The sequence below is a fragment of the Micromys minutus genome, assembly GCF_963924665.1.
Source record: "Micromys minutus genome assembly, chromosome: 8".
In the NCBI taxonomy this organism is placed as follows: Eukaryota; Metazoa; Chordata; class Mammalia; order Rodentia; family Muridae; genus Micromys; species Micromys minutus.
In genome coordinates this window covers 48,467,487-48,479,938 of record NC_137977.1, presented here as the reverse complement: position 1 = coordinate 48,479,938, position 12,452 = coordinate 48,467,487, and the positions used below count along the sequence as shown (strand labels likewise).

The 12,452-nt window shown below is 43.2% G+C and overlaps 1 protein-coding gene across 4 annotated transcripts in view; it reads left to right on the top strand.

Moving 5' to 3' along the window:
* PIEZO2 (piezo type mechanosensitive ion channel component 2) overlaps window positions 1–12,452 on the top strand; it is a gene marked incomplete at both ends in the record, with an annotated part of 345,228 nt that overhangs the window by 205,606 nt on the left and 127,170 nt on the right. For all 4 annotated transcript variants that reach the window (XM_080920084.1, XM_080920082.1, XM_080920083.1 and 1 more), the window contains one exon: window positions 6,550–6,712. In XM_080920084.1, coding sequence (XP_080776210.1) covers window positions 6,550–6,712 — 163 coding nt within the window. The remainder of the gene's footprint in view (window positions 1–6,549; window positions 6,713–12,452) is intronic.

Below are 12,452 nucleotides of genomic sequence, written 5' to 3'. Positions count from 1 at the left end.
GGTCATTATGAGTCATTAATTATAGAAACCCTTGACTTAAATACTGAAAGGAATTGTAAATCTAATTTAAGATTTGCCCATTCACATCAAATACATTATTCTGATTCACATGACTGACTGTCTGTGGGGAGATGAATATTAAATTAAAAATACTGAGTGTGTGTGAGAGAGAGAGAAGTGGGGGGGGGAGAGAGAGAGAGAGAGAGAGCAGGAATTAGGTTTGTAAATGTTTGTAATTAGATATGCATTCATTCCGCTGCTCTCAATGTCACTGAAGGCCACTCAGGGCACATACAGAGTCCTTTCTAAGGTAAACAGCAGGGCACTAACAGTTGATCCTGTGTGAGCCCCAGAAACTCCCAGGAAAAATATGTGAAGGCATTTTGATAGCTCTAATTTGTTTAATGGATGGCCATGTGGTGATTTAATTGTGTTACCACCATTCACTTGTAGCTGACCTTTCTGCTAGCTCTGTCCCAGAGGGTTTGCTCCCCTAGGAGAGTGGCATGAAATGGAATTGAGTTTTGTGCTTTTTTGTTTTTCTGTGTTGGGGATGGAACCCAGGGCCTGGCACAGTGCTCGGTAAATCCTCTACAAGAGACAGCCCCATCCTGGACACCCCAGCCCATCTCTGTGGGGTGCTCTTTCCTGGTGCTCCCCCTCAGCGCCTGAGATGCCACTTCTCTTGTTATCAATCCTGTTCCTGTCTATATTCCCCGTCTTTGTCAGTGTCAGTTTTCATGGTCAGAAGGGCTTCTTAGAGTTCAGAGGACCTTAAGAAGCTGCTTTAGAAGCCAAGAAAAGAAAACTTCTGAGCACTTGTAACCTCATGATTCATCACCCTAGCTCCCGAGTAACGACCTGCAGGCTTATTATCCATCAACAGTGCGCATGGCCTTTTGCTAGGTTTGTTGCCTGACTAGCTTGTAACTTATTTAACCCCTTTAAACTATTAAATGTCAGCCATATGGCTGCTCACCTCTCTTCAGTTTCATATGTTGGACTTCCTCAGGGTCTGGGTGGTGAATCTCTACCCAGTGGAACCAGAGTTCCAATCTCTCTAGAAGAACTCACACCTTCTAGTTCCTGCCTTCTGCTAGTAGACCATTAACCTTTTATTGACATGATAGCAGGTGATGCTTCCACACAGAAAACAGGGGTTATCCCTACAAGCACTTCCTGTCTTGCCTTTTCTCTGGGTGTGGACAGGAATATGGAATCCAATTAAGATCAGTCAAACCAAATGCCATTATGTGTATTAGGCTCTGAGTTGGTCATTAAACTTCCAAGGCAAAATAATCAATGTAATGTCTTCCAGATGTGGTCTACATAAGGAGTTCTTAGCAATAGAAATGGCATAGTATATAAAAGACATGCCCTTAAAAATGCTTAGATGGGGTCGTACTACATAGCCTTAATAGCCCAGCATATCACTACATAGACCAGACTGGCCACAGCTTAAGAGAGATCCTTCTGTTTCTGCCTCCAGAGTGTTTGGATTATAGGTATGTGCCACCATGCACAGTATGAAGATGTGCTTTTATATCTTCTACAGTTTGTAACATGTTTAAGACCTTAAAATATATGTTTGTTAGTCTAGACCATTTGGCATGCATTTCTAAACATTATGTATTTTATACACTTGTTATACTTTTCTTTACCGACGTTTTATTTGTGAGACATATCCAGATTTATAAATACACTTGCCTAGCATACATTAGCCTTCACTGATGGTTTTATAGTACAGTTCCTGAACATGCCATAATTCAATCTGTCCTATTGTTCAAAAGAGTAGCCTTAATTGGTGGCTTCTTTAAATTCCCTTTTCAGAGGTATAATCGCTCTATGAAGAAATAAGATCATAGAGATCATAACAAGATTGAAAAGGAAATGCTTTGCTATTTAAGATGATATCTAACATGATGGACTAAATAGACATTTAATATATGAAATGTGTTACTGGCATGTGCCCAGGGAAAAGCATGATTCAGGTTAACATTTTCTTGAGAAATATACATTAGTACCACTGTTTTATGTAAACAGGATGTCTGTGAACATGGTTAACAGTTGGATTAATTAATTAATTAATTCTGTTGATTTTAATTAGCACAAATGCAGAAGTCATTGTCAAATCCTTTCTTTCCATCATGATTTCCCTTCCAGGCATGACCCCTATGACTTCCAACTTAAACTGTGACCTATTCCCCTGGAGGTCCTAAGCCCATTTCTCTCACACCATGGAGAAAGCACCTCCTCTCCCAGGAGCCTTTGCTGGTATCCCATCTGTTGTCTTGATGATCATGTTCCTTGTTAGCTCCATATCCTTGAAAGATCTGATTTTATGAATTTCCTATAAAAATCTGACCTTGGGTGGTATAACATATCATCTGGCCTCTTATGACATATTTATTTTTTGTTTTTGAGACGATTATACCCAAATACTATATATACATTATTTTGACTTCTCTCTTCTGGTCCACCTATAGCTTTCTCCAACTAATCCCTCAAAAAGTTAATGACCTCTTCTTTAAAAAGTATTATTGTTACACGGATGTGTGCACATGCGTACGCACACACACAAACTACTGAGCACATTTAGTATGTACATGGGTTTAGGGCTGACTACTTTGGATTGGATAGCCTATAGGAATGTTATCCATAGGAAATATTGATTCCTCCTCTTGCAGCAGCCAATGGTTGCCTTTATCTAGGATGGTGCCCTGTGAGATTTCCCCTATCCAAGTTGACATACTGTCCTTCTGACTTTAATTACTTTATACACCATCTTCCAGCAACCCATGGTTCATGGCTAATATTCCAGGCACAGGATAAATTCTAGTTTTATAAATAAGATGCTCTAAGTTGGGCCATAGTCATTAGATACATCTCTTGTTTTACAAATGTTTTCTCCTATCTTCCAACTTAATAAAACCAGACATATATTAATAATTTAAAGTTTAACTTTAGGGAATGGAAAAAATGGCTGAGAGGTTAAGAGCACCTGCTGCTCTTGCAGAGAACCTAGTTCGATCCCCAGAACCGACATGACAGTTCACATCTACCTATAACTTCGGTTCCAGGGAATTCAACACACTCTCCTGACCTTTGTGGGCTTCTATTTGCACAAGGTGCACAGACCAGACATCTACTCAAGCACAAGCATATACATACACACACACACACACACACACACACACACACACATACACACACACACACTAAAAATAAAAGATTTCAACAAATAAATTTTGATTTTAGAATGATTTAAATTTGGTAATTGAATCTGCATGTTAAAACAACTGGATAGTATATTAACAGATTCTCTCTGGAAAAAAATCATTTCTAGATTTCCCCCCAATAAGCGCTTGCAATTTCTCTTTATCAATCTAAGTGACAGTGTGCTGGTGCACTAACTCCTTAGTGATACTTTGCACAGATCTCAGTCCAGGGGAGACTGTTGGAGGATCAGAAGTGTGTCTGAAGGACATCCTACCCATATTACACTGAGAGTGCTTAGAGGGCAGGCAGGCAGACAGCCATTCCCAGAAAGCTTTTAAAATGAGAGGGGGGGTGGAGGGAGGGAGGGAGGGAGGGAAAGAGGGAGAGAAAGAGAGAGAGAGAGAGAGAGAGAGAGAGAGAGAGAGAGAGAGAGAGAGAGACTCACCTAGCTGTTCTGTCCAGAGTAGGAATCAAAAAGAAGAGAACGAATGTTGCTAAGTTAGACTCACAGAGTTTCACAAAGGGGTTGTCTGCCATCAGTGAGTCTTGGTAGATGAGAATATTTTGTTTCTTTTATTTTTCCTCTGACACATGTCTTACTGTGTAGCTTATGCTGGCCTCAAACAGCTGATCTCTCCTGCTTCAGTCTCGCAAGGGTCGAGATCCTGATAGCCAGTTCAGATAAGAATCTAAAGGTCTCTTGGCTAAGGAAGAAGACTGCAAACTACCTCAGAAGAGAAACACTTCCTTGTTCCTGGTATCTGCATTTGGAGTACAAAGAAGTAACAGCAGGAAAGAAGGCAGGACTTTCTGCCAAGCTTGGGAAAATTGATGATTTCTAGTGGTAGATGACCAGCATGAGCAGCCATATACTTCCAAAAGCTAACCTCTGATAGCTGACTTGATGGACAGAGGACCAGTCTAGAAAAAAAAAAAAAAACCAGAATGCTGTTGTCATGGTCCAGAGAGCTGAGCTGGGCTCTAAGAATATAGAGGAGAGTGGGCGAGAGATACAGCTTAAGGCAGAGTCTCCACCAGTCTTTTTAAGGCAGAATGACAGCCCCAGATCTGTCTTGGTTGCTAATAGGTCATTTGGCCCTGCACCATGGTCAGTACATCTTAGGATGGAAAAGGAGGCCTGTTGCCATAATCGGAAGGTGGGTCAAGTGAGGATATCAGGTCACTCAGAAGATAACTCAAGGAGTCACTCTTAGAAATGATTCAGCTTGAGGAGAATCAGTCTCAACCGAAAGATTACTGTAATGGAAAAGTGGGCAGCTAAGTGATTGGTCACCTATACAGTAGAGACAAAGCCTGGCAAACAGCTCGGGCTTTCTTTGAGTGGACACACATGGAAGAAAGAGCAGAAGAGAAGGTCCCGGACCTACAGAGAAAGGCCAGTCCTTGAAGTCACTTATGAGCATTTTAAGAAGTGAAGTAGAACCTACTTACATCTGTGTGACTCTTGAGAGTCCTCTGAGCTTTAGTTTTTCTTATAGGGTTATAACTCAATGTGTACTTGATTCTAACAAATAAAATGTGCAAAGCTCTTACCATGAAGAGTAAATCAGTAAATCATAGTTGATTAATGGTAATGTTTGATTTGCCAACCTTTTGTTATCTTTATTCCCTAAATTGCACAATGGAACTGTTTCTATATCATCAACGTTGTACTTGGTGTTGTAAGTTACCTAGAGATAATAAACTCTTAGAGAGACTGTGTGTGTGTTGTGTGCAAATGCCACAGTTTTTCATATGAGACTGAGCACCCTCTGGGTGCTTGTAGATACCCACAAAAAGATCCTTTTGGGGTTTGTACAAGCATCGAATGGAACATGGTTCATTCTCCTTTTCCATATCAAAGGATGCCTGTTTGCAGTGCATGCACAATTATGCAACGTGCAGTCCAACAACCTACCTTTTGCTTCATGTTTCTGCATTTTATCTGTGGCAAACATGTCTTCAAAGACCTAATCTGCCGTTGAAATTCCACTCAACGAGTCCACTGAACACGTTGCTCCATTGGCACAGCATCTTGGCTTCTCTGTCTGTAACTCACTGACGCTCCCCTAGTCATTTCCTCAGCTCCCCTAACAGGCTGATAATGTGCAGTGAGCAGAGCACAGTAGGATGTGCTCCTACTGCCTGTCAGACCTGCACAAGAATCCTCATTGTGGGTATGTGGCTCTTATCAACTGGAAGGGCTACCCTGGCTGGTGACACGTACCAGACAGTATGCCAAGTCAGCCAGCTGCTGGTCACCTTGGTTGTTTTACATAACAGTATGGGCTTTGCCAAATACATTTTAGTGGGGGCATGTGCTGTCCAGCTGAGCTAGCAACTAAGTATACCACCTTCTTGTACTGTATTCACTGGCCTTGGACATCCCCCAAGGTCACATTCTTTCCCCTCTCCTGGCTGAACCCCTTTCCTCATACCTACACCCTGTCTCAAGATCTCAGTTACAAGCACACGTGCCCTGCAAATATGAAGAGCATTAACTGGTATTCAAAGCCAGTTAATACTGCTCTCTCAAAATACCAAGCTTCTGTGAAAAGGAGTTTTATATTTTACAAAAGAAAACCCCACATTACTTAATACGTACATATCCATCTCTAGTTTTCTGAAGTCATAACCTCATATCTCATTTTGCTGAAGTGCAGTAAGGAAGGCAGATGGTGTAATGTCTCTGGCAAAGAGCAAGAGTGGGGGATTGTGGGAATGTACAAAGCAGCTGCATGTTGTCAGGCTTGGGCTTGAACCCAAAGCTTCTCCACATGAACATCACTTCTCTAAGATTAAAAAAAAAAACTAGACTGACTTGTGTTAAAGCAATATGGAAGGCTAAAGTCGGTTAAGCAAAAAAGTAAGGAAAAGGTTTTGGATCGGAAGATTTTTGTAGTACTCTTTCGGTTTTCTATCTGGCTTTGACTCATATTGGCATTATGCTGTCTTCTAGCCGTTTCTACACATTGGTTTTAAAACTTCATCGGGATGATGAACAAAGCCATCATACTGTGTAATATCAATGTGATTGATTAGGGTGCTTGGAGTGGTCCATTTGGTTCTTTATGGTTTAGTCTGAGTATCTTGATTGTACTACCAAAGCTCCACCACTCTTTGTTGCTCTGAAATCCCCAGAGAGCACCAGGATCTGCCTATCTCTCAGTAGATCTGAGAAAACTCGGAAGTCAGTACCGAGCTTTTCAGTAACTGCTAGGCAGAAACAAACATCCTTAGTCTTAAATCATTCAGAAGACTGAAGTATGCAATACGATGTTTGACCATACAGATGTGAGATAACTTCCTCCCATCTTCTTCCCTCCATAGCTTGAAGGGAGCTGATGCTGGCAACGGCATCAGGGTGTTTGTGCCTGACATCGGGATGTTCATTGCAAGTCTGACCATCTGGCTGGTCTGCAGAACTATTGTTAAGAAACCAGACACAGAAGAAGTAGCCCAATTTAATTCCGAGTGTGAAAATGAAGAATTGGTAAGTGTGAACACCTGCACCCTTTCTTCTTCCATCCCCAGGGCCTTCCCCATGAGACTGTGTGGAGTCAGTCTGCAGAGCACTGAGTGGATCTGTGCGCGAGGCACGAGTGGGTACTGTTGGTATGTGGAGAAGTCTGGGTGAAGCTGTGGGGCAGACACTCGTGTCTGCACCTTGTTGATGAGGACACAGGTGGTTGACATGTGATTCCCATCTTTTATGAGGATCTCACGGTAGAGCTAGGACAGCCTCACCGTGCTTTTGTCACCTCAATGATCAGCTGGCCTGGCTGTGCCCAAGTGTTAGGTCAGGTGGCCAAGCCTGGAAAGTTATGCACACAGCAGGACTGCTTTCCGGGTGTGAGCTACTGCAGGATATTTTGAGAAGTAGTACACAGTGACTTTTGCAGGAAAATAATCTTAATTAGCCTCTGAACTTCCCAGCCTGTGCAGTTTCACCTTGCAACTGTGTATTACATATATCAATGATTAGGGGCTTCTTCTCAGTTGAATTTGATGGGGGATAGTTCCAATATTAATACCTATTTTCCTAGCACTTTACAGCCAAGTGGATAGGCCAGAGGAAGGGCAGTGAAGGCAGGACTCACCGTGAGGAAAATACTTCTGACTTGACAATCTGAAGTCGGTGTGAGTGAGATTGGAATACACAGCCAAAGTCAGCAGAGAGATGTATTTCTTCTCTGAAGGGCCCTGAACACTTCCTGCTCCTTCTAAAGCTTGGCTTTTGCCTCTAGAATGTTTAGTTCTGAAGGTGTAAGAGAACAGTGTTTGCTACAATTGTTTCTTCCTTATTTGTCTGAGTGGAGAGATGAAAATATTAATCCCCCTGATGCCAGGGAGAATTCCTTTTCAATCAGTCTTGTTTCCTAGAAGCAGCTAGGCCTTTCTTGGTCCACTGTGAAGACAGCATTTTGCTATTTAGAAGCATTGACCCATCCAGGGGTTCCCCTGAGACATGGCTGGAGAAGTGGGGGTGCAGTGCCACACTGGATCCCTGTCTCACTGCTGTTTGTCATCTGGGCAGGTCTCAGAGACCCTGCTCCTCACATATAGGAAAGGTTCCCTGGGTGGAGGTGTCTGAGGTCTTGTTTGGTGTTCTTTTCCATTCAGAGACAGATCCGCCCATCATCACTGGGAGAATGATTCTCACTTTTTTTGGGAATCTTAAAAAAAAAATAAGAGTTGCATTATGAACAACAAATTATATAGAAAAGCTTAACTACATGATGACATAGTATCCAACAACAGTAAGATGCACCTAGCTGCTTAGTTCTACCTCCTGACTGTTTTTTCTTTGTTTCATAAGGTTTGGGACCTTAATTTTAAGCAAATAATATTTTCAAATAACATTCTGACCAAAACCTTTTCAAATAAAAATTACAATCATAATTTAGCCTTTGTAAAGAGGTAATAATAATAATAATAATAATAATAATATAAGGTTTAGATGAATATTCCAGTCAGGCACATATAGTGGTACGTGCCTGCAACAGTAGCACTTAACAGGTGGAGATGGGAGGTGAGAAGGGGATTCAGTTACATGACAACTTGTCTAAGAAAAAAGAAAAACAACAGAAAGGAAGGGAAGAAGGAAAAAAGGAAGGAAGGAAAGAAAGAAACAAAGAAAGAAAGAAAGAAAGAAAGAAAGAAAGAAAGAGGAAGGGAGGAAAAGAAGGAAGAAAGGAGGGCAGTCAGAAGGAAGACATTTTATTCCAGTAAAAACAACTGAAAGTTGAGGAGAGATCTCTTAGTCTCTGGTAATGTTTTGTAAACCCATCCATTAGCTCAAAAGTTGCACTGTGCTTTCTGGCACCTGGCATTTCTCAGGCTACCGTGACACTAGAGTGTGGACAGACAGAATGTTCACCAGATCGATGCCTTCACAAGAAAGCTGTGGCGCTGCCACCATGCGGCTCTTTTTCCAGAGAAAGAAATGGAGAATGAGGAGAAATCAATCATTCTCCCGGCACCTTCTAATTAGACATTTGGTGCTTGCTCATTTCTAACCTGAGGTTTAATCCAAAGTCACCGGCTTTAAATGCCCTAAGCCTTGGCTTTTCTAGCAGACATTTGCCACATGGAACTGCTCAGAGTGGCAAGAAGTTGGGCAGTTGCCTGGGCACCTGCACACCTTACACCAGGTGACTTGTAGTGAGAAAAAAGAGGTCCTATGTCTGTCCCAGACATGAAATTCTGCCACTGCTGGTGATTGGTACAGCAGGAGACTCCTTTCACAGCTTCTAAAGGTCACAGTGGGGGAATTTGTCCCAGTCTTCTGTGCCCCCAGAGTGTAGCACGCTCACACGGAAGTTTGGATAGAGAAGTCCAGATCATAAAACAACAGAAGCCAAGCATCCAGAGTGAGCCTTGGGCCAGAACTGGTGGCACAGGGTTCTGTCTCCCCGTATTTAGGGCTTTGAGCCAAGTCAGAACAAACCTACGTGTGAGCAGTGTGTCTTGAATGGTGGCTCTCCTGGGACTGAACGTGGAGATGCTTGTTCCAAAGTCACGTTCTCCTAGCACACTCTTAACTGAGCTCCTGCCATGTTCCAGCTGATATGCCAGCCTGCTCTATGGACAGTATCTAACAAGCACTGGCTTTTGTTTTCTGCATTGCTCCTCACTTCCCAGAAGTATTGAGTCTCAGGAGCAGGAAGATCTGCAGATTCCCACAGAGCCCCTGCTATCTGATTGGCCTCTGTTCCTACCTCAGTTGTGACCCCACCTTTACTAAACTACCAGAGCCCTCTGGTGGTGTGGGGGGGGGTCTCTAAGCAACTTTTAATACTCTCTTTCCAAGTGAGATGGGAAACTCACACTGCTCTTATTAAGTGAGAAAATACATGATGGTGCTCGGTCCTCTCGTCTTGACATCCCAGGGAAAACCAGGAAGACCATTTCCCCTCTGCCATGAGCCACAGCGCTCTCTCCTCCCATCTGTGGGCTTCTCTGTGGGGTGAGCCCATTTTGTTAAGATAAATTGTTAACTTTAAAAAGTAAATAATACATAAACAAGGGTGACACTTTGGAAAATGTCCACGATGCCTCACAGACCTTTTGGCTCATTCCATGTGACTTTGATAAATAGATGTTCATAGAAATGCCATTGAAAACTCACTTCCCACCACAGAGAAGAGGAAAAGGGGTCCAATTCTTCAGGGAATCAGAGGTACCAGAGACATAGTCCTTCAATGTGTTTTTTAAGAGACTGGAATCTTAAAAAAAACAAAATAAATAAATAAATAAATTTTTTAAAAAAGCTTTGCACTGTAGAACACCCTTGCTAGTGGTCTTTAAGCAGCCAGGATATGGAGCCAAGATGGCTCTCTAAAACAGCTACGAGGGAGCCTTTGATCATCCGTGCCAGGAACTTCCAGAGATTCTAACTCAGTGAGTCTGAGGTGCAGCCTGGCAAGCTCTTGGCTTGATGTTCCTCAGATAGTCTTGGGTTTTATTCCCTTACATGGAATTATATGGTGCTGAGGGTAAGGAACATGGATGCTCAGGCCCTATCAGAAATAATTCTGTCTTTGTCAAAATCAATGGGTAAGGACAACCTTTTCAACAGGCCGCCTGCAGGGGGCAGCTGTGGGTGCTTTGCAGGTGTAGAGACCAAAGAGCCAGGTAGGAAATTGTTCACAGCACTAAAAGATCCACCCCCAAAACATTGCATCTACATCTGAAATCTGGGACTTTTTCTTGTGGGTAGTACTTTATATTTTATTTTTAGTTTGCCTATAAAATTTGCAGTTATTTATAGGTACAATGTGATGAGTCCCTATTCGGATAAGCTGTAGCATGGTCTAATTATACAATAAATATATCTATTTCTATGGCTACTTACTTCTTTGTGTTGAGGACACATCAGTTTCCCCCATTGGCTATTTTAAAACAATGACTAGTTAATGGGGGCACTATGATATGCTACAGATCACATTTTTGCTAAGTGAGACCTTACAGCCTCTGGCTAGGGACTTCCCTGCACCTGCCCACCTGCCCAGCCCCTGGCAACTGCTGTCTGTTTTCTGCTCTAAAGTTCGTCTTTCAGAATCCATAAACATGTGTTATCAGATAGTGTTGGTCTTTCTGAGCTGACATGTTCCATTGAGCACAATGTCCTGGAAGTCCATCCCTGTTGTCACAGGGGACAGGACTTCCTGTCAAAATCAGCATCTTTTGAAGAAGACAAAGTCAAGGATTTAAAAGTACAGATGAGTTTATTATTTATCAAAGGCAATAATTCTATGAGAGATTTTCTTGGGCATCTTTGACCATTAAAGGTTCACCTCGTATATAAATTCTGGAGGTAGCCTCGGAATCATAGGTGTTAGGTCTTTGTTTCCAATGGCTCCTTGTGTTTGCTTCAAGACCAAGTTCGAGTCATGTTCCTACAAGGCGCCAGATTTTTACAGCAAGTGAGGCTGCTTATTAGTAAATATGATTCCCTGGTCCTGCTGAACCCCAGTGTTTGTAGGTCAGCGGAGGAATCTTTGATGGGGAATAAAAGGCCAGCCTGTTAGTATGCCACCGAAGGTGACTAGTGGCAGATCTGGCCCTGACTGAATGAGGCTCACAGATGCCTCCTATCAGCTTAGCATGTTTGAAACACTTGTGTCTGGGGTGGGGGTGATCTTTGGGAAGCTGATGCAAAAAACATCTTGATCATCCAGAGCCATAAAGTGCGGTGGCATGCTTTTAAACCTCCCGAAACCCCCTCAGGTCTCTGAGAGAAGACATTCATGTAGCCTCACCAAAGCCTGGGAGCAGAGTGCCATCACCATAACCATTCTCCAACGAAATAATGAGTCAGCTGTCCTGTGACTCAGGAGGTCCCCACCATGTTTTCACTTTTTCAAGTGTATTAAGACTTTTGCCAGACTTTCTTCCGGTGGAGGGGGGTGGGTCATGGAGGTGTCAGGTCACCTGGTGTCAAGAGGGAAGCTGCTTTTCCCTGATCTTTTTGTAGCTGTGCACATGGATTCTGCTTGCAGAGGTAAGGCTAGCTCAGGATCTGCTTCCCCTTGCTGGGCTGCCTTATCCGGGTCCTCAGTGGGAGAGGATGTACCGAGTTCCTGCTAAGACTTGATGTGTCAGGGTGGTTTGATACCCATGGAGGGGCCTCCCCTTCTCTGAGGAGAAGAGGAGGGAATGGGGTAATAGGGTGTGAGTCTGGGATTGGGGGGATGGGGAACTGCAATCAGGATGTAAAGCGAGTGAATATATTAATTAATGGAATAAAAAAGAGGAAAGGCTAGAATAAGAGCCAGACCTGCAGGAATAGGGATGACATCCCGTAACTGGAGATCGTATGCCCTAAGGAAAAGAGACAAAGAGAACCTGTGGGTTCTACTCACCCAAGGGATCCCTGTGTTGAATGCCCTCTGGCAAACCATACAGACATGAGTTAAAGATGAGCCATCTCTGATTTGTCCCTGGGGAATCCTTCAGCTGGGTACCAATGACCCCAGTCTGACCCTCCCAGTTCCCACTGTCCCTCCCACCATGTGCTAGCTGCCTGCCTCGGATCTGGAAGCTGAAATGAAGCTTGAAATGAAGGGGCGAGGGGATGGCCAAAGAAATAATTTGCTTTCTCCTTGGCTGTCTCTTCTCCTCATTAAAGAAAAACACACTGGCTGCCTCTCACTCGCCTCTGTCCCTCCCCTCTCTCATATTCCAGTGAGTTCTGTTGCCTGGGCCATGAGCGTTCATTCACACGGGGA